The following is a 24,008-nucleotide window of genomic DNA, read 5'->3' on the forward strand; positions in this document are numbered from 1 at the left end:
TTTCTTTTTTGGAGGGCTTTCCTAGTTTTTTAAAGATTGATTTGGTGAATGAGTGTGTGTGCTGGTGCATGTGTGAGGTAGGAAGACAGCTTTGGGAGTTGGTTCTTGTGCATGACTTCCACGATTGAGCTCCGATGTCAGACTTTCAAGGCAAGCCATCATGTCTACCCTGGAGTGCTTTCTTTTTAATATCGTGGTTAGGACTTGTATTATATATTAAAGTTAATGAAATGTTGTGTTTGCTCTATATAGTTGCCTAGGTTTTAATTTGCCTTTCCCCTTATATTTATGGCATTTTTAGTGTTAGTCATAAAAAGTCCTTTTTCAGGTACCCATGAATTACATAGTGTTTTGGGTTGTTTTGTTATGCTGTAGGTGGGCATAGCAATGCACATCTATTGACCCAGTACTCAGGAAGCTGAGGCAGGAGATTACTACAAATTTGATGCTAGCCCAGAAGGCTGATGTGTTCTGTCTAGAAAGTGACCTGTGAAATGCAACAAAATAATAAATTACCAGGCCAGCCAGCCATGGCTCTCCCACTAAGCCTCTTAAGTATAGAGCACCTTGCCCCCTCAGAAGAGGTTTTTACAGAGACTCCCATTGGCTGATGGAGCCCAACCCAGCCCATCAGATTTGTCTACTGCTTAGAGTTTTTGTTTTCTGTTGTTTAGGGGTTTTGTTTGTTTCCTTGTGTTGGGATTTTTGTTGGTTTGGTTTGTTCTATTATTTATCAAAACAGGGTTTTTCTGTATAGCCCTGACTGTCCTAGAACTCACTCTGTAGTGCAGGCTGGCCTTGAACTCAAGAGATCCTGCCTGCCTCTGCCTCCCAAGTGCTGGGAGTAAAGGTGTGCACCACCACCACCCACCAACTTTGTGTGGTGTTTTTAACTCCTGAGCCCTTGCCAGTCTTCAGCTTGATGAGGAAAATGCTGACGTTAGTAAGTGAACTCAGATGAGCTTGGAAATAAGGCCTATAACACCAGAGAATCTTGGTGACTGCGCTGGTAATGTCTTCAGAGCATTGACAAAGAGATGGAAGCCTGAGCCCTGTTGGAAAGGAAGTTTACTTTGTAGCCACTGAGATTTTCCAAAGTTGGAGGTGGGTATTTACATATAGTATACAATCTAGGGAAATGTTGAGATAATTAAATGGAGAAGTTTGGTTGTTTTGGGGGGGGTTAATTTTTCGAGGTAGGGTCTTGCTGGCTGCCCTGAAACTCAGTTGTAAAAGGAGTTCTTAGTTGGTCTAGATAATAAAAAGCTGGAGTCAGAAATAGAGGGAAACACTGAGAGATCAGAGAGAAGGAGCAAGCCACAGCACACCTTACCTCCTAAAAGTCTCAGCAGAGGGGAGAGCAATTTCCTGTTTGTTCCTGCTTATATCCTGTTACTGCCCCGCTACATCACTTCCTGTCTGTAGCTAGTGGCTGGCTCCATTCTCTGACCCCCAGATAGGCTTTATTTGTGCAACAAAGATATCACCATACTCAATTATATAGACCAGGCCGTTTCTGCCTCCCAAGTGATGGAATTAGGTGTATGCCCCGTGCCCATTTTGCAACAAGTTTTGAGATTCTAAGTAAGGAATTGTTTGCTTCTCTACAAGTTCTGTTTAGACAGACATGACCACTCCTTATAAAGGGCAAAGGGCTTCTAATATGGAACAGAACCCCATTGGTCTCCTGGTCCTCAGTTTGCCCTTTGGTCTAATTGGGCCTGATTTGACCTTTTTAGTGCAGTGAGCATTGCTCACTGACTGTGGTGGGGAAGTGCAGCCGCTCTCTGTGCTGCTGAGACAAGCTTTTGCTGGGGCTGGAGGGTGGCTGGGTTGGAAATGGGCAAAGCAGACCCTGCCCTGAGTGCTCTGAGGTTTGCAAGAATGAGTTTTCATGAGTGGAGCCCCATCCTTTTCTACAACACAAACTGTACTGCTCATTGCAGTAGCACAGATTCTAAAGCTGGAAGGGTGTAGAGATCAGCACAGCTCTAAGGCCCGGATGACAAGCAGGTTCGTAAAGTGTTGCATATCTCAGAGACAAGACTGTCCCGGGGTTCTGGAATACATCCTGCACTTCAGCTGGATATTGTAGTAAACACCCATTTCAGTAGAAAATTGAGTAGCTGCAAAAAGTTACTTGTTTTGTTTTTTTCTTTATTTGTATTTCTAGTTCTGGCCATCCTGGAACTTTGTAGACCTGACTGGCCTTGAACCCGGAGATCCACCTGCCTCTGTCTCCCTAATGCAGGGACCAAAGGTGTGTACCACCACACTGGTGCAAAAAGCAACTTTTCAAGGAGCCCAGGCCTGCGAAGATGACTCTAAAGTGAGTTTGGATTCTGCGCATACAAAAGTCTGGGTGTAGTAACAGGCAACTGTAATCTCAGGACAGAGGTGTAAAGTCAAGAGGCAACTATTCTGGCTGAATCAGTAGACTGGTTCAGCGAGAAAGCCAGGTATAGTAGCACACTTTAAATCCCAACCTGGAGGCAGAGGCAGGTGAATCACTCCGAGTTCAGGGCCAGTTAGAGCTATATAAACAAACACCCTATATAAACAAACACCAAACCATGGCCCTCTGGTGCATCCATTCACATTCGCAAACAATGCAAAAAGCCCAATAATTCCCACCTTTCAACATCTTGTGGTTTTGCTTGTCCAGTAGGGTAGATGAGATGGGGTGGTCAGTGCCTGGGGACTGGGTTAGGAAGAGGAATGGCTTTTGTCTTTGTCTCCCCAGCACTGTCTTGCTTGGCTTTGGACCCTTCTGAGGAAGCAGGCTACCTGAATGGCCTAAGGAGGAGGATGGTCCCAGTGAGGAACTGAGAACCCAAGTCAACAGCTCATCCTGCTGGCAGCTCTGCTGGGATGCAAATCAGGTCAGAGTTGTGCTAAATACCCAGATTCTGGAGCCATCTGTGTCACATAGGTGGGTAACTAGTAAGGGGTGTAGAGAACACTGAAGATTTCAAGTTTACATTTTATGCAAAGTGATTGGTTTTTATTTTTGGTCCAGTAGATGTATGTAACCCTGCCCCCTTCCTCCTTGAGATCTTCAGCCTGAGCAATTGCAGACTCCACCACATCTGATTTTCGTTGTTTAAGGGAATTTTGTTAGACTTTGAGACAGGGTCTCAAGTAGTTTAAGCTGGCCTCATACTTGTTTTGTAGTCAAGGGATGACCTTGGATCCCTAATGGTTCTTCTGCCTCTACCAAATGCTAGGATTATAGGTGTACACCACCCTGCCTTTGTCAAGGCTCTACCTGTCTTCTTTGTCAGTGTTGGAGATCAGGTCCAAGGCCTCGCGCATGCTGGACTTCAGTTACACCTTTTTCCTCCTAACTCCTTCCACTTGAGCCTGTCAGCTTGAGCTAATTGACAGGGCAACTTGGGCACCACAGCCAAGTCTATTCCCTGGCCAAAAAAAAAAAAATCACCCATAAGGTATGTCAAATCCCAAGTTTCTTGCAGAAATGTACTTGTAAAATTTATTTCCATGTAAATTCCTGAAGCTAGAAGCCAGTTCTGGCTGGGACACTGTGGGCACTGTGGGAAATGTGGTTTTTTTTTTTTTTTTTTGGTTTCTATAAGGACTCAAATTGAACTTGGGAATTTCTTGATCCTATGTTTGGTCTCTATCCCTCACCCATCTCTGAGCAGCAATAGGAAAACAAGAGAGAAACAAAGGAACACTGTTGACTCCAGCTTCACTGCCAACAGAGTCATAAAGCTGGGTCCCTAGACATGGATCACAAGCCTGGTGTCCACCAGAAAGGCCACCAAAGAGTAAAGTGGCTAGCTAGGAAGGAAACGTGGTCTCTGTGGGTAAGCACCCTCATGCCGCTCAGCCCCTGAATGTCCTCATGTGGATTACTGCATTTCTGTATCTGGTGTCTGTGGGCTGCGGGAGACTGAAGGGTCTACCCTGTGCTGAGACTCTGTGCATCAGACGCTGGAGGGAAGTCCTCGTCTCTGAAGGATCCAAGTCCTGATTTTCCTAGTCTGGGAAATAATGGCCTGAAAAAGGAGAAGACAAAAGACTGCTAGGTTATAAAATGACATTTTAAAAGCCAATTAATAAGCTCGGAGGCAGTGGTGCACGACTTTGATATCAGCACTCGGGAGGCAGAGTCAGGAGGATCTCTGAGTTCTAGGCCAGCCTGGTCTACAGAGTGAGCACCTGATTCTAGTGTAGCAAAAGATGGGTTCACCAGCACCACGGTGAGCATGAGTGTGTGGGTGGATTCCATTCAGAATAGCAGAAAGTTACGGCGATGGTCCTGAGTGCCTACAGGCAGCAGAGTCAGCCTAGACAATGGCACACCAGCCTCTGGTGTGGGGTTCATGGTGGGTACTGGAGAACCATGAAAAGGATACTTGTAGACACTCAACTGTGCTTTTCACATGTGATTCCTGTTTAGAAATGCTGTTTATAGTTCCTTCCTGCTGCCTTTCAGCAGCTTCAGTGACAGAAACACAGGTGTGAGACTGCTCTAAATCACCATCATCAATACCATCTTCACCACCACCATCACCACCCTCACCACCACCCTCATCACCACCATCACCATCACCACCATCACCACCACCCTCATCACCACCCTCACCACCCTCATCACCACCCTCACCACCATCACCACCCTCACCACCCTCATCACCACCCTCACCACCATCACCACCATCACCACCCTCATCACCACCATCACCATCACCACCCTCACCACCACCCTCACCATCACCCTCATCACCACCATCACCACCATCACCACCATCACCACCACCCTCATCACCACCCTCATCACCACCCTCACCACCATCACCATCACCACCCTCACCACCACCCTCATCACCACCCTCACCACCATCACCATCACCACCCTCACCATCACCCTCATCACCACCCTCATCACCACCCTCACCACCATCACCATCACCACCCTCACCACCACCCTCATCACCACCATCACCACCCTCACCACCACCCTCATCACCACCCTCACCACCATCACCACCCTCACCACCATCCTCATCACCACCATCACCATCACCACCCTCACCACCCTCACCACCATCACCACCATCACCACCATCACCACCATCACCATCACCACCCTCACCACCCTCACCACCATCACCACCCTCACCACCATCACCACCATCACCACCCTCATCACCACCACCACCATCACCACCCTCAGCATCCTCACCACCATCACCACCATCACCCTCACCGTCCTCACCACCATCCTCATCACCACCACCCTCATCACCCTCACCATCACCACCCTCACCACCATCACCACCATCCTCATCACCCTCACCACCCTCACCACCATCACCCTCACCATCCTCACCACCGTCACCACCCTCACCACCCTCACCACCATCCTCATCACCATCACCATCCTCACCACCATCACCATCACCATCCTCACTACCATCACCATCACCATTTGCACTACAACCATCACCATCAGAGCCAAGGATTAGAAGCTACTTCCCCAAATAAGAATAGTTTAAATGAATATAATTTGTTTGCACACAGACCACCTGACCAGCAGTAAATGCCATCTATTAGAGATGACACTTGGGAAGATGAGGTGACTTCTGTTTTTTCTTAATTTTTAAGTCATTTAGAAGTTAAAAGGCAGTAAAGATATCAACACAGACTGGGTGTGGCCACACCTTTAACCCTAGCACTCAGGGAGGTAAAAGTAGGTGGATATCTATAAGTTTGAGGTCAGACTGGTATACATAGTGAGTACTCAGCCAGCCAGTGCCACACAGAGAATCCTGTGTGCAAAACAAAAAGAAATCAACACACCATTGCTTCTTTTGGAATCACACTGAAGCTGGTTGATCATTGTTTCTTTTTTCTTCAGCTATGCAGGAACAGAGAGACAAATTTAATATTGGTATACCAAATAATTCTATTATTTCTACTATATTAGTTTTATTGAACAATTTCCCCCTCTGTGGCTTATTTTCTTCTGTATTAGGTTTTCTAGCATGTTTCTTGTGAATCACTTAAAATTCTTTCTGAGAATCAGAGCCCAAATTGTGATCACGGCTTCCAAAAATGCTCTGTTCTGTTTGCCAGGCCCCACTGATTTGTGAGAGTGGCTATTTTAAATCTCAAGACCTAGGTTTGCTCTCATCCTGAGCGTCATGGGTCCCAAACAGCTCCCTCCCCTGAAGGCTCCACCTCTGCCCAGCCTGATTCAACCCCTGCAGACTCACCTGCAGAATGTCCATCACCAGCCCTCAGCTGCTTCAGACTTCCTCTGGAGAGAGAGAACAGAGTTCTAGAGGAGGCTGCCTGTCTGCAGGTGAGTCCTGCCTGCTCCCAGCTCCTCAGAATCTTTTCCCTGTCTGGTTTTTTTTTTTTTTTTTTTTTTTTTTTTTGTTTTTTTTTGTTCTTGTTTTGTTTTCAAGACAGGGTTTCTCTATATTGCTTTGGAACCTGTCCTGGAACTCACTCTGTAGACCAAACTGGCCTTTAACTCAGAGATCCGCCTGTCTCTGCCTCCCAAGTGCTGGGATCAAAGGTGTGCGTTACCAACACCCACTCAGATTCCTCTTTCTAAAAAGCCTCTTGCTGTCTTTCAAGAAGAGGGCTGCATTTCCAACTGCTAATTCTAAATTAGGAAATTGACTCCTCACCATGCTGTGGGTATGTTGACACTTCACTGGCTGCTATAGCCAAGGGACCTGAAGCATCACTGGAAATGGCACTTGTGAGGCCAAGAGGGGAGAGAGAGTAAGCACTGGAGTGGGCAGGGGCTGGTGGGATATTTCCACACTGATACTCCTGTCTTCTACTTGCTGTCCAAGCCTCAGCACAAGCCCACTTTAATTAATATAATTAATATGACATTAGCTTATTTAAAGCATAGGACTTGGTGGCTTTTGGGCTTGGATGCAGAATTTGAAGTTTAGTGCCTAAAAAGATGACTCAGTGGTTCAGAGCATTTGCTGCTCTTGGGGACCCAGGTTCTATTCCCAGCGCCTACATGGCAGCTCACAGCTGTCTGTAACTCGTCCCAGATGATCTAACACTCTCTCTTGATGTATTGCATATGATGCACAGATATAAATTAAGCAAAACACTCATTCACATAAAATACATATAAAGAGCCATGGGGCGTGGTGGAGCATGCCTTTAATCCCAGCACTGGGGAGGCAGAGGCAGGTGGATCTTTGAGTTCAAGGCCAGCCTGGTCTACAGAGTGAGTTCCAGGACAGCCAGGGCTGTTGAATCCACAGCACCGTGTCTGGACCCAGGAAGCCAGCAGCTCCATGGCTGCTTACACCTCACTGTTGCTCTCGTGTTTGTGCCCCCTCCTGATTCTGCTCTGTGCTCCGACTGAAGGTGTTCTCAGATGCAACAGAAACCAAGCAAGCCCTGGTGATATCGATGGGAATGTGCAGCCATGCCATGACCTGGATCACGAGATGCCTCTTCAGCTCCCCCCCCCCCCGGAAGAACAGTCACTGTTTCAACGAGGGTTCTTCAAGGTCAAAGTGCATCAAAAATCAGCTATTCACCCTAATGTCTGAGCTGTACAGTGACTCAGCTAAATTTCAGCAAGAGGGTGCAATGTGGGGAGAGAAAAATCTGGAATGACTGAAGACAGGTGCAAAGAACTGAGAGGAGGGAGAAGGCGGCGACGGCCGTTTTAGTTAGTAAAGGCCATCTGAGCAAGGCCTTCCTCAGACAGGGTTTGTGTGAGGGACTGCTTCTCTTTGAATAAATCTTCAATTAAGAACACTTCGCACATGTGAAGACAAATTTAAGGATAGCTTTGCCTGGAGGCTGACAGCTACCAACAATGCCCCCAATGGTCACTTCACCTTCCTGGAAAAGCCTGCACTCTGGAGAAGATGCTGTGGGAACAGGAACCCCTACACTGCCTCACATGCCCTATGTGTAGTGATAACACTGGCCCCTGCAAGCAAACATCGCCCTAGCCTTGCATGCAGAAGGTGCTCTGTAAAGACCAGCTCCAGTTTATTTCCCGAAATGGGTCCTGGGGGGACCCAGCAGCTACAGGTGTCTCTATGAAGGAGAGAGATCTGATCCAGCTCTGGCGATGTACAGTTCCCATTACTAGTCACAGAGATGGGTATGCTCCAGACTCAGCTACAGAAGGCCTACCTTCTGGGCTCACAGCTTCTATGCAGAAGCATCCTCGGTCCTGGGCCAAACGGGGGCAAAGAAGCTGCCTACTGCCCCTAGTCCAGGTCCAAGGGCTGATAGGATGGTACTGCCCTCAGGAGGCTGGGAGATCCCTGAGATATGGCAGGAGTAATGGCGGGCACCTGATAGGAACAGCACTTGGGGATCCTTGGAGCTGTGAGACAGGTCTTGTTCTTTGACTAGATTAACACTGACACTGGAAAGGCTCCTCAGGACAGTTGGAAGGAAGGGCCCAATAGAGATGGGCTTAAAATCCCAGACAACAGGAGGCCAGCATGAAGCAGGTTTCCTAGGAATCCACGTCCCCACCACGCCCACAGTCAGAAGTGGCTGGCTGGTGGCAAATTGAGTTGGACAGACAGGAGAGGCAGCCTGGGAGCCCCCCCCCCACTTCAGGAGCTTGAAAACCGTCATGTTTTCAAGACCACTCACACTGCACCCAAGACCAACCTTCCCTAGTAGTGCATACCTCCTACTCTACCATCCTCTCCACCTGCCAGCCCCCCATGACTTAACCCAGCCTTTCTCAGGGAGGACAGGCACAGTGTTTGGTTTTGTCACCTAGACACACTCAACCCCTGAGAGCCACCATCCCACCCACCTCTCCACCCACAGTGCCAAGAGGGAGACAACAGGTACCTTTGCCATCAGCCTTGTAGTCATCAGGGAGGAGTTTATCCTGTCGATAGCCCAACACAAAAGCCAAGAAGGAGAGGATAAGAGCATCTCCAATACTAAGGATGGCCAGCATGAAGGCCCAGCGGATGGTGCAGTGGCCCAGTGTGTACTTGCCCGTCTGCTCACCACACATTCGCCGCACCTCACTGGAGTCCCAACCATCAGGGTAGACCAGGCATCCAATCATTAGGCCTGTGGCTAAGGAGACAAAAGGACACGGGTGGCATCAGGCTGGGCGTGTCCCTTCACACCTCCCTGGTCTTGGGGTTAGCCTTGGGAGGCTGGGTGGGAGGCAGCTTCTTCCATCCATGCAGAATACAAGTGTAGAGACTAAGGCTCACAAAGCTAAAAACCAACAGTCAGGATAGGTGCAGGGCCGGGCTCCTCAGCCAGATGGCTCTGCCCCACACCAAGTGGCCCTCTGTCCCTCTCCCAGTCTCACCCTGGACTTAGAGAGGCACTACCTACTCTGGCTCCAGAGCCCTCCAGGATCTGATCCCAAGAAGCATTTCTTCTGCGAGATACCCATCCATCCTCCATCCCCGAAGTGAGTGTAATGATGAGGCAGGCAGTGGCTCTGGTCAGCAGAGCCTTTCATTCTCATGTACACCTTACAACTCAGGTCCTTTAACCAAATGAACACAGGGGCCAGCTCCATCCTGGCTTCTTACTTTCTTCAAGAACCTCCCACGCTGCCAGGTGGTGGTGGTGCATGCCTTTAATCCCAGCACTCGGGAGGCAGAGGCAGGCGGATCTCCATGAGTTCCAGATCAGCCTGGTCTACAAAAGCTAGTTCCAGGACAGGCTCCAAAGTCACAGAGAGACCCTGTCTCGATAAACAACAAACAAAAAAGAAAGAGTCCCACGCTCCTTCCTCCTGCAGCGATGACAGCCCAGAGCAGTGAAAGCTAAGGCCATAAGGGTGCCAGAGGGCACACAGCTCAAGAGAGTTGTGCTTTAGGTCACCACAGTTTGAGTTTTTCAGCATCCCTGCCAAGTACTTATAAAATGCTTTTCTTGCACTGTATCATCCTCACTGGGTCCCCTAGGGATGGGGTACAGTCACCAAACACTACAGATCATGTGCACTGGGCTAACTATTTTGAATGCCCCAAACCTGTATGTTGAAATTCTCACCCTCAGAGCAATGGCTATTGGAACGCAGGGCTTTGGAAAGTACTTAGCTCATGAGACAAAGCCCTCATATATGGGGTTATCATGCTTATAAAAGGGACCCCAGAGAGACTTCCTGCCTTTTCCTTCCTTTCTGGGCAGAGTAAGAAGTCGACAGTCAGTGGCTGGAAGATGACCTCCAGGGAGCCACACCTTGCCAACCTGAGCTTAGTCATTCAGCCTCCAGAGCTGTGAGTAATAAATGCCCTCCTCACATCTAGAATTTGTTGTAACAACCCAAATTCACTAAGATGGTTACCAAGAATCAGGGAAAACAACTGAGCCCATGCTCAGCCTGCACCCAAGCTCCATCAGTATTTTAAACTTCAGTTCCCCCCCCCTTTGCAGGGACATCAGTTTTGTTCTCTCCTTACCCTCACCTGCCCTCTGGCTTTGTGGAAATTTTTGAGGTAACAGATGCACCCCCCCCCAGTTGCTGGCTTCATCCCTCTCCTCTCCAACAGAGTGGAACACAACACCACATAAATGCTTCATGACATGGCACTGAGCCACTTCTGCTGTCAGGATGACCCAGATAGTATCCGACTCAAATAGCCTGGGGCTCCTTCACCCAGAACTCCCTCCTACTGCCTGCTCAGCAAACACACCTGTTGGAAGATGCTGGAATGGGGACAGACAGCACTGAGAAAGGATGGTGTGTCACCAGCAGTCTGTAGCCCTGAAGGGGATGTCCAGCTGGCAAGCACATTCACCCACTATGGCCTCTTCCTGATAGGACCACTATGAACTATTGTCCCTACCACCCAGCAAGACTCAGAGATGGCTTGGGGCTGAGGAGGAACTCAGGCCAGGTGAGTGGTCAGACTAGGAATTAAGTCTACTGCGCTGGCTAAGTGCTCACCAAGTCTGAACCAGGACTTTTAAATGCAGGAACACTCTCTACTAGGTTGATTATGAGGCTTCACCAGCAAATGAAGGGTTTTGTGAATCATGCTTATAAAATATGGCTCTCAGAAGCCATATGGCCTTAGGAGATGGACAGTGGTGACCCACGCCCTTAATTCCAGCACTTGGGAGGCAGAGGCAGGTGGATTTCTGTGTGTTCAAGGCCAGCCCAGTCTACAGAGTGAGTTACAGGACAGCCAGGGCTACACAGAGAAACCCTGTCTCGAAACAACAAAAAATGGTCTTAGAATATGTCTAATTTGGGGGCACCCTTAATTCTCCCAGGGTCTGATTTGCCTGCTGGCCTGCTATATAGCCTTGGCCAACTCTAACCCCACTGTCAATCTGGTTCCTCGTCTATAGCTGGAGTCCCCTCTGACTCTGCCTGCCTGAGATTCAGACCCCTGGTTATGACAGCCTCTCGTCTGACAGCCAGGTAACACTACTTAAACCAAAGATGTACAGATGCTTTGACCCTGGTCTCCAGTGCCCACCACTGTCGATGGGCATCTGTGAGTGGTTAGGGACCAAAGGCTGCTGAAGGGCATAGGTCAGCACTTCCTGGGTTTCAGTGGGAACCAATATCAGCTGGCCCAAGGACCAAGAGGGTCACCTGAGCCTGAAGCAGGGAAGTTAGCAGGAGATGCCTCCCTTGCCCTGGGACCCCACAAGCAACTGCCTACCTGACATGGTGTTAAAGGGCCCAGGGTGCCTGTACAGTACACCACCACCTCACAAAACAGTGACTCAATACAGAGTTCACATCCAGGGACAAAGACTGTCACTCCACAATAAGAGAGGGGAGCTTGGAAGGAAGTGGCTAAGAGAGAGGTCACAGGCAGTATAACATGGACACTCCAAAATCCTGGAGTCTTCCATGGGAGCAGTTGGGGATAGGAAGAGGCAGGAGTGAGGGTAGAGAGCTGGGAAGTGTGCCATCGCCATGGCTGTGGGGTTGTATCCTAGGCCACAGGGCAACAGCCTTCCTCCCAGCTTCGGGAGGCACACGCCTGTGGTGTGGTGATTTGGGTGTTGGTACACCTGACCGCATCTACCAATAGCTGTGTGCACCTCACCAAGACTCTTCTCTCTGGTTCAGTAGCTCTATAGTGTAAGTTGACCTTTTGTTTTGTTTTGTTTTTTTACTTTTAGTTGTGTGTGTATGTGACATACACACTCATGGGCGCATGCTACAACATGCATATGGAGGTCACTGGACAACTCAAAGGAGTCTGTGCTTCACATTATATGAGTCTTGGAGGTTGATCACCAGGTAGTCCCTGCCTCATCCTTTCTAAGATTCATGGATTTCCTTCCCAGTGTAGCCCAGGCTGGGCTGTCACTCACAGCAATCCTCTGTCTCTGTCTCCCAGGTGCTGGAATCATAGGTGTGAGCATGCCCAGCTCTACTCAGGATCTTCTGTGGAACACTGAGTAGAAGATGGCCCAGAGCCTCTACAGGAACGGGAAGCCACAGCTGTGCCCTGGGGCTGTCCCACCCACCAACCCTGCTTACCTGCAGCCAGCTGCATCCAGGCACAGATCTTGTAGACCGTGGCAGTGTTACAGACAAAAAACAGGCTGAAGCAAATGATGGAGCCAATGATGAGGAACATGGCCAAGGCCACAAAGAACATGGCTGTCTTGAAGGCTCTGGAGGGGATAGAGGAGAAGTCCAAAGGGCCACCCTTGCAGATGAGTTCAGACGACAACACGTTGCCCACACAGTAGGAGAACAGGCCAAAGTAGCCAGCCTGTGGCGTGCTTACACTGTCGCCTATCCAGTAGGGCTGGATGAAGAGGGCCATGACCAGCACAGAGAAGCAGATGGTGAGCGTGCCCCACATCACTCCCACGGCGCGTGAGTTGCGCACATAGTTTGTGTGGTAGATCTTGGCGGCCTCCTGGGCTGGCAGCAACTTCACCATGACAAAGACCGCAGGGCTGGGATGGGGGTTACTGGATGGTTGAAGATTTCAAGCTCTTGGGAGCAGGGCGGGGTCGTGGGTCACTCCTCAGCCTGTTGTGAGGAGCAGCCTGAGGTCAGCTCAGCGCGAGCACGCCCCCCGGGGTAGCCAGGCGCGCTGCAGACCAAGGTCAACCTTGGCTTCCCTGGAGCCGGTGACCATCCAGACCCGGAGGGTCTCAGGTCTGCTGCCTCCTCTAGGTCGGTCAGAGTCTGGGCCTGCGCAGCCGCCCTGCCCGTCCCTTCTGCTCCCCCTTGCAGGCCCCGCCCGGCCGGCTCTGCCAAGCGCGTATTTCAGCACCACGGCCAGCGCCAGGACTCGGGGTGGGGCCTGAGAGGGCGGAGCCGGCGACCACGAGGAGGCCAGGGGGGAAGCGAGCGGGGGACCCAACCCTCTCTTCCTCCCAGAGGGTGGGGCCGCGGTTGTCACAGTCCTTTCGTTGATTCCTGCTGCAAAACTGCTTCCAGGCTTTACGTCCCTGGCTCCCTAGCCACTCTCCTGGGGACCTCTCCTCTCACTACCCCCACCAAATAGCTGCAAATTTCCATTGTGGTTTCGGCGCGGTCTTCCAGCCAATGATTGCTAAGAGCCGGGTGGAAGCTAGATATGGCAATACCATCAAGGACCGTGAGCCTCAGCTAATGCCAATAACTCTGGCAACTATAAAGAATAGCAAAATGCATTAGCAAACCGCAACAGAGCTCGGTGTCCAACACACTGTCTTTCTCTTCGAGTTTCTGTTTTTGCTGAAGATTTCTTTCTAAAAATATTTTTTTCTCCCTGCTGTGATGTCTCACATCTGTAATCCCAGCACTCAGGAGGTGGAGGGAGGAGGATCAGGAGGTCAAGGAGAGGTTATATAAGATCCTTTCTCAAAAAAAAAAAAAAAAAAGGAAGAAAGAAACCATTCATACCCTGTTTTAGTAGATAATTACATGGCTAATGTAAAGAGCCAGGAAAGTATAGATAAAAGAATAAAACCTTTATAACCCTGACATAACTCAGGAGCTAAGTAAAGTGGATATGGGCTTTGGGCTGAAGAGATGGCTCCTAAGGTAAATGTCTGCCATGCAAGCTTAAGGATCTGAGTTCAAACCTCCAGAACCCATGTAAACTGAGATGGGAGGTGGAGATGAGAATCTTCAAGAGCTTACAAGCCAGTGAGACTGGCTTATGAAGTAGCATGCAAGAGGCCTGTCCCAATCAAAGGGGCCGGTAAGCACTGATAACTGAGTCTGACCTCTGACCTCCACATGTAGTCTCTAGCATATGCACACACACATAGGCATACATCATGCACTCATAAATCATATACATACTTTAAAACTGGACTTTAAAGCTGGGCTTTAATGGCATAATGGACTGTCTCCAAGGGGTGTTGATAGTCTGGAGGCAGAGGCAGATGGACCACTATGAGTTTGAGGCCAGCCTGATCTACAGAGCTAGGACAGCCAGGACTGTTACACAGAGAAACCCTGTCTTGAAAAACATTCAAACAACGACAAGGAAAACGGACTTGGAGTGGGGCATGGCCACTCACACCTCACTCATGTGTGTTTAAGACAGGAGGATTATCCCATGTTGTGTTCAAGGCCACCTAGGAGGCCTCATTAAAATTAAGGGGAGAGGCCATCTGGGAGCTGAGTGCACACCTGCCATCCCAGTTCCTGAGAGACTGAGAAGAGAGGATCTCTGTGAGCCTGAGGCCAGCCGGGATTCAAAAACCAGCAGGCAGCTGGGCGGTGGTGGCACACGCCTTTAGTCCCAACACTTAGGAGGCAGAGGCAAGTGAATCTTTGAGTTCGAAGCCAGGCACCCTGGTCTACAGAGTGAGTTCCAGAGCAGCCAGGGCTACACAGAGAAACCCTGTTTCAATAAAACAAACCAACCAACCAACCAACCAAACAACAACAACAACAAAAAAAAAAACCCAAAACAATACAAAAACACCCTTGGGCCAGAAAGACTGCTCAGCGGTACGGGAGCCTGCCACCAAGCCCGGAACTGATTTCCATCTCGGGGACCCACGTGATGGAAGCAGAGACCTGAGTTCCAGCGTCTTGCAATGGGACATAGGGTGAGTCGTGCTTAGAACTCGGGAAATTCTAGATCGGCCTCATCTCCGCGGTGTCCAGAGTAGAAGTTAAGGAGAATGAACGCAAGCCTTCAGTAGACCCGAGCAAGCAGGAGCAAGACCACCACACGGGGCTCTGGGTCTGAGCCAGATGCGGACCCCTGATGGGCAGAGCTATGAACGCATGGGAGCACAAAGCCACCAGGGGGCGCTCTGCGCCGGCCTGAGTTTTCTTTGCTGTGACGCGTATAAAGTGAACAGTTGTTATTCTCTTGCGTGTCTTCAACTTCGATCACTAGCAATTTAGCCTCTGATATACAGAATAATCAGATGATCGTGACCAAGCAGTAGGCAGCAGACATAATCTCACTGACAGCCTGGACTGGAAACACCCGGAGCTAGCTTCCAGACATGCACCCAGGACCCTGACTGTGGGTCCTGCGTAGGAAGTTGTCTGTGCAGGGGGCTCTGGCAAGGGAAGGATTGTAAATCCGGGCTGGATGGGATCATTGGTCTGTTAACTGACCAGCCAAAGTGATGAAGGACCAGACGGCAGGTGGCAACAGCACAGCAGATTGTAAAGACCTGATTTAGTTAAGAGTACTGGATGCTCTTCCAGAGGGCCCAGGTTCGATTCCCAGCACCTACATGGTGGCTTACACTGTCTGTTAATTCCAGTCCCCTGGGACCTGACACACCCTTTTCTGGTCTCCAAGGGCACCCACCCACATGGTGTACAGGTAAAATATCTATACACATAATATCATCATCATCGTCATCGTCACCGCCTCCCCCTCCCCCACCCCCACCCCCCGCTGCTGCTGCGGTAAGGCCACAGAAGCTGCACCCCACTTCTGATACACCTTGACAGGAGACTTCAAAAAGGGATGGACCCTGCAGGCTGAGAGAAAAGCTAAAGAGACCAACAGCTTCAAAGCCACTTCCTCATCTCATTTTTAAAAAAAAAAAAAAACACGTCTTTAATCAAAAGAATATATATCAAACAAATACCTGTTAAAGGTTGAATGGGTTAGGAACTGTATAAATGTCAGCTACCAGGCGCACAGAACACATTAGATAGCAGCTTAGCCCTCACATATGAGAGACCCTGATCTGTATCTGATTATTTCTGGCATGTCTGTGTATGTGTATTGGAATGTGTGTGGGTGCATGTGTAAGCATGTGTCTGTGTGAAGATCCATGTGTGTGTGGAGGTGAATGTGTATGTGTGTCTGAAGATTCGTGTGTGTGTGTGTGTGTGTGTGTGTGTGTAGATGCATGTGTAAGTGTGGGGGAAGATGTGTGTGCATGTAGAGGCCTAAAGCTGACCTCAGTATGGTCACTCTCTGCTTTATGTATTGTGCAGTCTCTTGCTGAATTTGGAGCTTGCCGATTGCAGCTGGCACACAGATGACAGGCAACTGGCTTTTGTGTTGTCCTATGGGTTGAAACTTCAATCCTCACATGGGTGCAGCAAGCGCTTTACCCACTGAGTCTTCTCCTCGGCCCCACTCTTTTATTGAGGCAGGATTTCATACTAACTCAGATGGGCCTTGAATTTACAGCAATTCTCCTGTCTCAGCCTCCAGAGCACTGATATTTCAGGTATGAGGTTCACACCCAGCTTTTTTAAACAGTTTTTTAAACTGTTTTTAAACAGTCTTGCTGAGTAGACCAGGCTGGCCAAGAACTCACAGACCTCTTACGTTGGCCTCCAGAGTGCTGCCAGACATACACCACCACAACCAGCTTGCATACTGGTTCCTTAAGAGTGTCTCTTTTAGAAAAAAGTGTGTGTGTGCCTGAGTGTGTGTGTGTGTGTGCATGTGTGCCTGCGAGTGTGTGTGCGCATGTGTGCCTGAGTGTGTGTGAGCATGTGTGCCTGAGTGTGTGTATGCTTGTGTGCCTGAGTGTGTGTGTGCATGTGTAGCTGATATCTTCGTATCATTATGGGGACCAGGACGCAGCTGCTGGAGCCTCTTGAAGACTGAACCAACCCTCCTTCCCAATGCATGGCTCTTGCCATTTGTTCATTGTCTTCCTGGATTTTTCTACTTCTATGTTGTCTTAGTTTTCTTCCTCTTGCTTCAGTAAGCACCATAACCAAAGGTGACGTGGTGAACCAAGAATCATTTCATTTTCCGTCATCAAGGGAAACCAAGGTAGGAACTCCAGGCAAGAGCTTGAAACAAAAACCACGGAGAAATGCTGCTTGCTGGTTGCTCCCAGGCTTGAGTTCAGATATTTTTCTTTCTTTAATTTTTTTAGACTTATTTACTTCATATGTATGAATGTTTTGCCTGCATTTATGTATGTGTACCACATGTGTGCCTTGGAGGTCATAAGAGGTCCTCAGAGCCTCTGTAACAGGACTTAGGGAGGGTTTGAACCTGGGTCTGTCTGCACCAACCACTAGTGCTCCTAACCGCTGAGCCATCTCTCTCCAGCCCCTCAGCTGTCTTTCTCATATAGCCCATGCCTACTTGCCTAGGATGGTACCATTCACAGTAGGCTAGGCTCTTCTATATCAATTAACAATTAAGAAAACGCCCACAGAAATGGCCAGAGGCCAGTGTGATGGAGACAGTTCTTCCTAGGTGTGTCAGATGGTTAAGCAGGGTTAGCCACCACACATGGGGCAGCTGAGCTCGAAGGTGGCTATAGGTCAGATGTCCACTCTCATCTAGGTGGCCTTGGTGGCTCTAAAGCATAGCTTCCAGAGGCTGGTGCTGTGGGTGAGGGGCAAAGGGGTGGACACCCATGGAGGGTTCAAAGGTCACTGCGCCTCAGGCCCCTCAGATAGGACTCTACCTCAGCCCACCATCCCAGGTGTAAGATAGAATCAGGAAGAATCTTGATTTTGTTTTTGATGTATGTCACTATGTTATAAGACTCAATTCCCCCCCCCCCCAGACAGTTTTCTTCTGTGTAGCCCTGGATATCCTAAAATTTTTCCTGTAGACCAGGCTGGCCTCAAACTCAGAGATTCTCTTGCCTCTGCCTCCCAAGGGCTAGGATTAAAAGCATGTATCACCACATCCAGCTATAAGACACCACCCTAAACACAGAGCCAAGTATATTTTTCCAGATGTTATCAATAATTCAGAGTAAGTTTTAGGGTGGAACCTGGGCATGGTGGCACATTCCTTTAATCCCAGTGCTCAGGAGGCAGAGGTAGGCGGATCTCTGAATTTGAAGCCAATCTGGTCACATATCAAATTCCAGGCCAGCCCAGGGCTACCCAGTGAGACCCTGTCAAGACAAAATTAAAAGAGTTAAGATGGACTCCGAGTAAAAAACCATAGGGCAGGGCTAGAGAGATGGTTCAGCTGTTAAGAACATTGACTGCTCTTCCAGAGGACCAGGGTTCGATTCCCAATACCCACATGGAAGCTCATAACTATCTGTAACTCCAGTTCCAGGGAGCCCAACACTGATGGCAAAACACCAATGCACATAAAATAAATAATAAAAACAACCCTACAAGGTGGCTCAAAACCAACTATAACTCTAGTTCCAATGGATTCCAGCTCTCTTCTGGCCTTTGTGAACTTGTGAAAGCATACAGTGCACATAGATTCATGAAAGCACACCACACACACACACACACCACCACACACACACCACATACATCACACAGCACGCACACACACACACCATACACCACACACACTCACCACACACCCCCCCACACACACACCACACCACACACACACACACCACACACACCATACACACACACACACACCACACACACCATACACACATAACACACCACACACACCATACACCACACACGCACACAACACACACAACACAACCACACACACACATCACACCACACACCTCACACACCACACACACACCATATACACCACACACACACACCCATACACACCACATACACCACACAGCACTCACACACACACCCCACACACACACACATACACACACACCACACACCTCACACACCATACACACACACCACACAGCACACACACACACCACACACACAACACACAACCACACGCACACACCCTACACACCCCACACATACACACACCACACCACACACACCACACACACACCACACACAACACAACCACACACCACACACACCCCACACTCACACACCCACACCACACACATCATACACACACACACACCACATACACACACCACACATACACATACCACACACAGGCACACACACACACAAATAAATCTTTCAGAACAATTATGCTTTGTGAGATGGCTCTGTGCTACCAAGCCTGATGATCTGAGCATGCTCCCTGGGATCCGCACAGTGGAAGGAGAGAACCAACTCCCAAAAATTGTTCTCTGACCTCCATGTGTGATCCTTGGCATTTGTGCCCACATACATACATATATAAATAAAAATTTAAATGTAATAAAACATATGTATATCCATACATACTTTTTATATGTATATATATTGGGGTTTTTGTTTGTTTATTTGTTTGTTTTTGGTTTTTTTGAGACAGGGTTTCTCTGTGTATCTTTGGAGACTGTTCTGGAACTAGCTCTGTAGACCAGGCTGGCCTTGAACTCACATAGATCCACCTGCCTCTGCCTCCTGAGTACTGGGATTAAAGGCGTGTACCACCACTACCCGGCAGTTTGTTGGTTTTTGAGACAGGGTTTCTCTATACAACCCTAACTGTCCTGGAACTCACTGTGTAGACTAGGTTGCTCCAATTCACAGGTCCATGCCTGCCTCTGCCTCCTGAGTGCTGGCAGTAAGGGAAAACAGTAGCACACAGGACTGACTTTTTTTTTTTTTTAAGAATGATTTTAACATTCTAGAAGACTCCTTGTGTCCTTGCCTGAGGTCATGGCATTCGAGTGCTGATATTTGAAGCCAAGTTGGTCAAGATCAAAGCTTTGGCCAGAAGCACCCCACCCTGGGGCCCCCAGCGGCAGTTTCTCACCTCTTGGGGTTGGGGTGCTGGTGGCACCAAGCAGACCTTCAGGGAAGTGTCTTTGTTTGCACACCTGAGCACACTCAGGCAGCTGGACGCTTCCCAGCCCGCACCGCCAGGCTCAACCCTCCTCATTCCCAGCCAGGAGTAGGAAGTACTCCCACTTGTACGTGACCTTGGGTAGGGAGCAGGGTGACTGAAAACCTTCACTCAGGGTGCTGATTAGTTTCAGGGTTTTGTTTTTGTTCTAAATATAGGATCTTGCTATATGCCTCCGGCTCCTCTGGACTCAAGATCCTTCTGGGAGCTGGGATGGAGGATGGGTGAACCCCATCATGTCCAGTCAGGGGGGCAGCTCCCACACTGCCCTTGCAGGTACTGAGTCACTGGAGACAGTCCTGCAGAGTTGTAACTGCCTCATGAGGCAGCTTCCTGGGACGGGTGGGGGTTGCCCGTCAGAGAATATGCACACCTTAGCCAGTGACTCTGGAATCCCCCATGAGCATGGAAAGAAGGAAAGCTTAAAGGTTAGGGTCTCAGACTCGTTACCTAAACCTCACACCTGAGTTTGGTCGGACCCGCAGCAGGTGACACAAATACTTTAAGTTCCTCTTGTGCCTCACCCTAGCCTTGCCTTGCTGAGGAGCTCAAGTCACCAGCTCAGATCTCCAGAGCTCCTAGATAATAATGTGGTGCAGAGCACCATGCATTCGGCCATATATAATATAAATACACTTCAGTAATTTCATATTAAGATAGAGCAACCCACAATGAAGGTTCAGTCCACCCTCCCGGCTCTTGCAATTACCCCTGGCTGACAGACTGGAAGACTGAGCCAGGGACCAGGATGGTTAGTGTACCTAACTCACCCAGCTGGTAACTTACGCAGTTACTTGTCCAGGGTCCTCCCCTTACTTTTTTTTTTTTTCTTTATTTGTGCTGCTGGGTATCAAATACAGGGCCTTATGAGTGCTACTCAGCCCAAAGTCTGCTGTCTTAACTATAATGTGATAACGTGACTTACATTCCTGTGTGTAAATGGACACACACACATACACAGATGGCCTTTATGAGTTCTGCCAGACATCTTATCAGGACCCTCCCCCAGCACACAGGCCACGTCTGTGCCTCTGTTGGTGGCCAGTCCTGCAGTGTGCAGAAGGCAGGTCACATGTAGATAGGGCCCCTTTAAAGGCCCACCACCTCAGATGGCTCTTGCCTTCTGCCATCTGAACTGCCAGCTGCCACCCACACCAGCTGTACCAGACACCATGGAGAAGGCCCTTGTCCTTCTGCTTGTGGCCCTTGCTGCAGTGGCCTATGCAGCTCCTGGACCCCGGGGACTTTTTGTTAACCTGGTAAGGTGTCTCTGTGGAGCTGTCAGTCTTGCCCTGTAGATTTTGTAAGCATTGGCTCCTGACTGCTGGTATTAGCCTTTTCCCAGGCCATTCCAGGAGAGGTGACGAGACATCTCTGAACTCCACCTGGCTGGGAGGTTGCTCTCTACAAAGCCAGAGCCCTAAGTCAGTAACCCTGTCTGGGAAGGTCCTATGGCTTAAAAGTTGGCAGCTTTTTAAGAAAGGTCATTACAATGATCCTGGTCTCTACCCTCCAATGACACCTTTCCATGTGCCAGACACCCTTCTAAATGCCTGAGGAATGTCAGTGCAGTTAGCCCTCCAGGGAAGGCAGAGAGCCAAGTGGACCACTCACCCAAGGTTTCATAGCTCAAAGGCAAGGGAAGCTGGAGCCCATGATGCCTTTCCACCTCACTTCAGTGGAGCAAGCACTGCATGGCCAGCAGCCCCAGGGGAAGGCTGGGAGGTGAGCTAGCCCAGGAATCTATGTGGATGTCTGTTGGACAAGAGTAGTGTCTTTTATTTGTTTGAGACAGGATCTCACTAGGGAGCCGTGGGTTTTCCTGAAACTCACTTTGTAGGCCAGGCTAGCCTTGAACTCACAGAGAGCCACCTACCTCTGCCTTTCCAGTCAGGGCTGGGATTAAAGGTGTGCACCGCCATACCCAATAAGTGTGCAGTGTAGAGATGACTTCCATATTCATGGCCCCACAAAGTAGTGGGGGAAGCCAGGCATGGTGAACCCTGTAATCCCACCACTGGGGAGGCTGAGGCAGAGGGGCACAGGTTGAGGCCAGCCTGGGCTCTATAATTCCAGGACTGTCTGGGCTGTGAGAGCCTGTCTCATAGGAAGAAAGGAAGTAAATGTAGGAGACTCTGCTTTGGAGGGTACCAGTTGCTGGCCAGGGTCACCAGGGAGCAGCCAGTAATAATACGACCTATATGCCTGAACTCCTAGCCCAGGACAGCTCTGCCACCTCCTCCCTCAGTGGCCCTCAGACCCAGGGGTGAGACCCTTCACACAGGCCTCACTGAGGGAGGTGCCTGTGGTAGCTGTGGTGAGCTCTAGAGAAGGGGCATGGGTGAAGGGTTCGGGCTGACAGGTTGTCCCTGCAGGATGACGGCGAGATCTGCATGAACAGTATGCAGTGTAAGAGCAAATGCTGCCAACATGACACCATCCTGGGCATCGCCCGTTGCACACACAAGGCCATGGAGAACAGCGAGTGCTCCCCGAAGGTGTGTGCCTGGAAGCTTGTGGAATGGGGGGGGGGGGTCCACCTGGACATGGGATGCTGAAGGAGTGAGGAGGGAGGTCTACATGGTCAAAGGTTTAGCCCATCCCATCATTCCCCTTGACTATCACAACTGGCCCCTGGGTTGGTGATGGTGGTGTGTGTGTGTGTGTGTGTGTGTGTGTGTGTGTGTGTGTGTGTGTTTTCCCATTCCACAGGTGGGTAAGTAGAGACTCCTCTGAGCTATCAAGATAGTATTGGTGGAGACCTAACCCCGGCCCCTTGGTGAGGCTTCCAGGAGCATACTGTGAAGTACAGGGCAGCCAGTTCACAGCCAGGTAGGAAACAAAAGACAACCAAGATGTCCCCACTATTGGTGACTCTCTTGTTCTTCCCTATGTCTGCAGACCATCTATGGAATTTACTACAGGTGTCCCTGTGAGCGGGGCCTGACCTGTGAGGGGGACAAGACCATCCTTGGCGCCATCACCAACACCAACTATGGCATCTGCCTTGATGTCGGGCGCTCCAAGCAGTGAACCTATGCGATAAGCTGGGCCGGGGGCCACCTCTCCCCTCCTCCATCTGCGCTATCTGAGCCAGCTGTAGGCTATTAAAGTGCACCTGCAACCTTGCCAGCCTCTGCCTGTCCTTGATGTGCCAGCAGAAGTCTCATGAAACCTTTGTCTACCAGGGCCAGGGGCCCACAGGGCAGAAGGATGTGGTGGAGGCTGGGGTCAGGGATAGCCTGGTGCACAGGCAGGGCTGGACCCAGTGCTAAGAAGCAGGCCCACTCAGGCTTCCCTCCTCTCCTGAGCCAGAGACACCTCCAGCGGGGAGTCATGGGGGGGGTCTGGCTCTCCCTCCTTTCAGGGCCCTTCTTTCGGTTGTGACAACTAGCTGACACCTCTCATGTGCTAATGGGTCACACCCCTTTCTGGAACTCCCCTCAGTGACCCCCAGGGAGAACTTACATTCTCTACTTGAAAGATAGTGAATACAGAGAGCTGAAGCAGTGTGCCCGACATGAAGCAAGCCCACCCTGTCCTTTCTCAACATTCACACTAAGAAAAATGAGTGGGAAGCATAAGGAATTAAATTTTCCCTTAATATAGAACCGCATTCTCTCAGGAGCCATCAAGTATTAATTAGTTAGAACCAGTGAGATGGCCCAGTGAGTAAAGACACTTGTCACCAAGCCAGCTTGAGATTGTTCCTGGGGATGCACATGGTAGAAGGAAAAAGTCTGCAGGACCGCATGCACACACATGCACACACTCACATCACACACACACACACACACACACACACACACACACACACACACGCAGGCTGTCCTACTTCCACTCATGTGATGTTCTACATGAGGCCACGCACTCGCGCGCACACACACGTGCACATACACCCACAGTCACATGCACACATACACACACAGTCACATGCACACATACACACAACTCACATGGGCA

The 24,008-nt window shown here is 49.7% G+C and overlaps 2 protein-coding genes across 4 annotated transcripts; one reads left to right on the forward strand and one right to left on the reverse strand.

Annotated features, from left to right (window-relative positions):
- Positions 1–6,245: 6,245 nt before the first annotated feature.
- Lhfpl5 (LHFPL tetraspan subfamily member 5) lies at positions 6,246–13,009 on the reverse strand. 2 transcript variants are annotated; one of them, XM_051187128.1, is made up of 3 exons: positions 12,479–13,009; positions 8,845–9,081; positions 6,246–6,289 (listed from the first exon to the last, which is right to left on the reverse strand). In XM_051187128.1, the coding sequence occupies exons 1-3, from the start codon at positions 12,888–12,890 to the stop codon at positions 6,279–6,281; spliced, it is 660 nt and encodes a 219-aa protein (XP_051043085.1). In that variant the 5' UTR covers positions 12,891–13,009; the 3' UTR covers positions 6,246–6,278. The 2 variants fall into 2 exon arrangements, with proteins under 2 accessions (XP_051043085.1, XP_051043084.1); XM_051187127.1 differs by lacking the exon at positions 6,246–6,289 and having other exon boundaries at positions 8,777–9,081.
- Positions 13,010–17,093: 4,084 nt separating this feature from the next.
- LOC127224222 (colipase) lies at positions 17,094–23,173 on the forward strand. Of its 2 annotated transcripts, none has more exons than XM_051187131.1 (3): positions 17,094–17,232; positions 22,421–22,543; positions 22,947–23,173. In XM_051187131.1, the coding sequence occupies exons 1-3, from the start codon at positions 17,209–17,211 to the stop codon at positions 23,076–23,078; spliced, it is 279 nt and encodes a 92-aa protein (XP_051043088.1). In that variant the 5' UTR covers positions 17,094–17,208; the 3' UTR covers positions 23,079–23,173. The 2 variants fall into 2 exon arrangements, with proteins under 2 accessions (XP_051043088.1, XP_051043087.1); XM_051187130.1 differs by lacking the exon at positions 17,094–17,232 and adding an exon at positions 21,156–21,304.
- The last annotated feature ends 835 nt before the right edge of the window (positions 23,174–24,008 follow it).

The sequence above is a fragment of the Phodopus roborovskii genome, unplaced genomic scaffold, assembly GCF_943737965.1.
Source record: "Phodopus roborovskii unplaced genomic scaffold, PHOROB, whole genome shotgun sequence".
NCBI classification, from domain to species: Eukaryota; Metazoa; Chordata; class Mammalia; order Rodentia; family Cricetidae; genus Phodopus; species Phodopus roborovskii.

Excerpts from the sequence above, each read along its gene's own strand:
- Lhfpl5 (XM_051187127.1), bottom strand. The coding sequence starts at position 12,890 with ATGGTGAAGTTGCTGCCAGCCCAGGAGGCCGCCAAGATCTACCACACA. Across the intron at positions 9,082-12,478 it reads CTGGATGCAGCTGGCTGCAG|CCACAGGCCTAATGATTGGA; the intron begins GTAAGCAGGGTT and ends TTGTCTCCTTAG.
- LOC127224222 (XM_051187130.1), top strand. The coding sequence starts at position 21,218 with ATGGAGAAGGCCCTTGTCCTTCTGCTTGTGGCCCTTGCTGCAGTGGCC. Across the intron at positions 21,305-22,420 it reads GGGGACTTTTTGTTAACCTG|GATGACGGCGAGATCTGCAT; the intron begins GTAAGGTGTCTC and ends TTGTCCCTGCAG. Across the intron at positions 22,544-22,946 it reads ACAGCGAGTGCTCCCCGAAG|ACCATCTATGGAATTTACTA; the intron begins GTGTGTGCCTGG and ends CTATGTCTGCAG.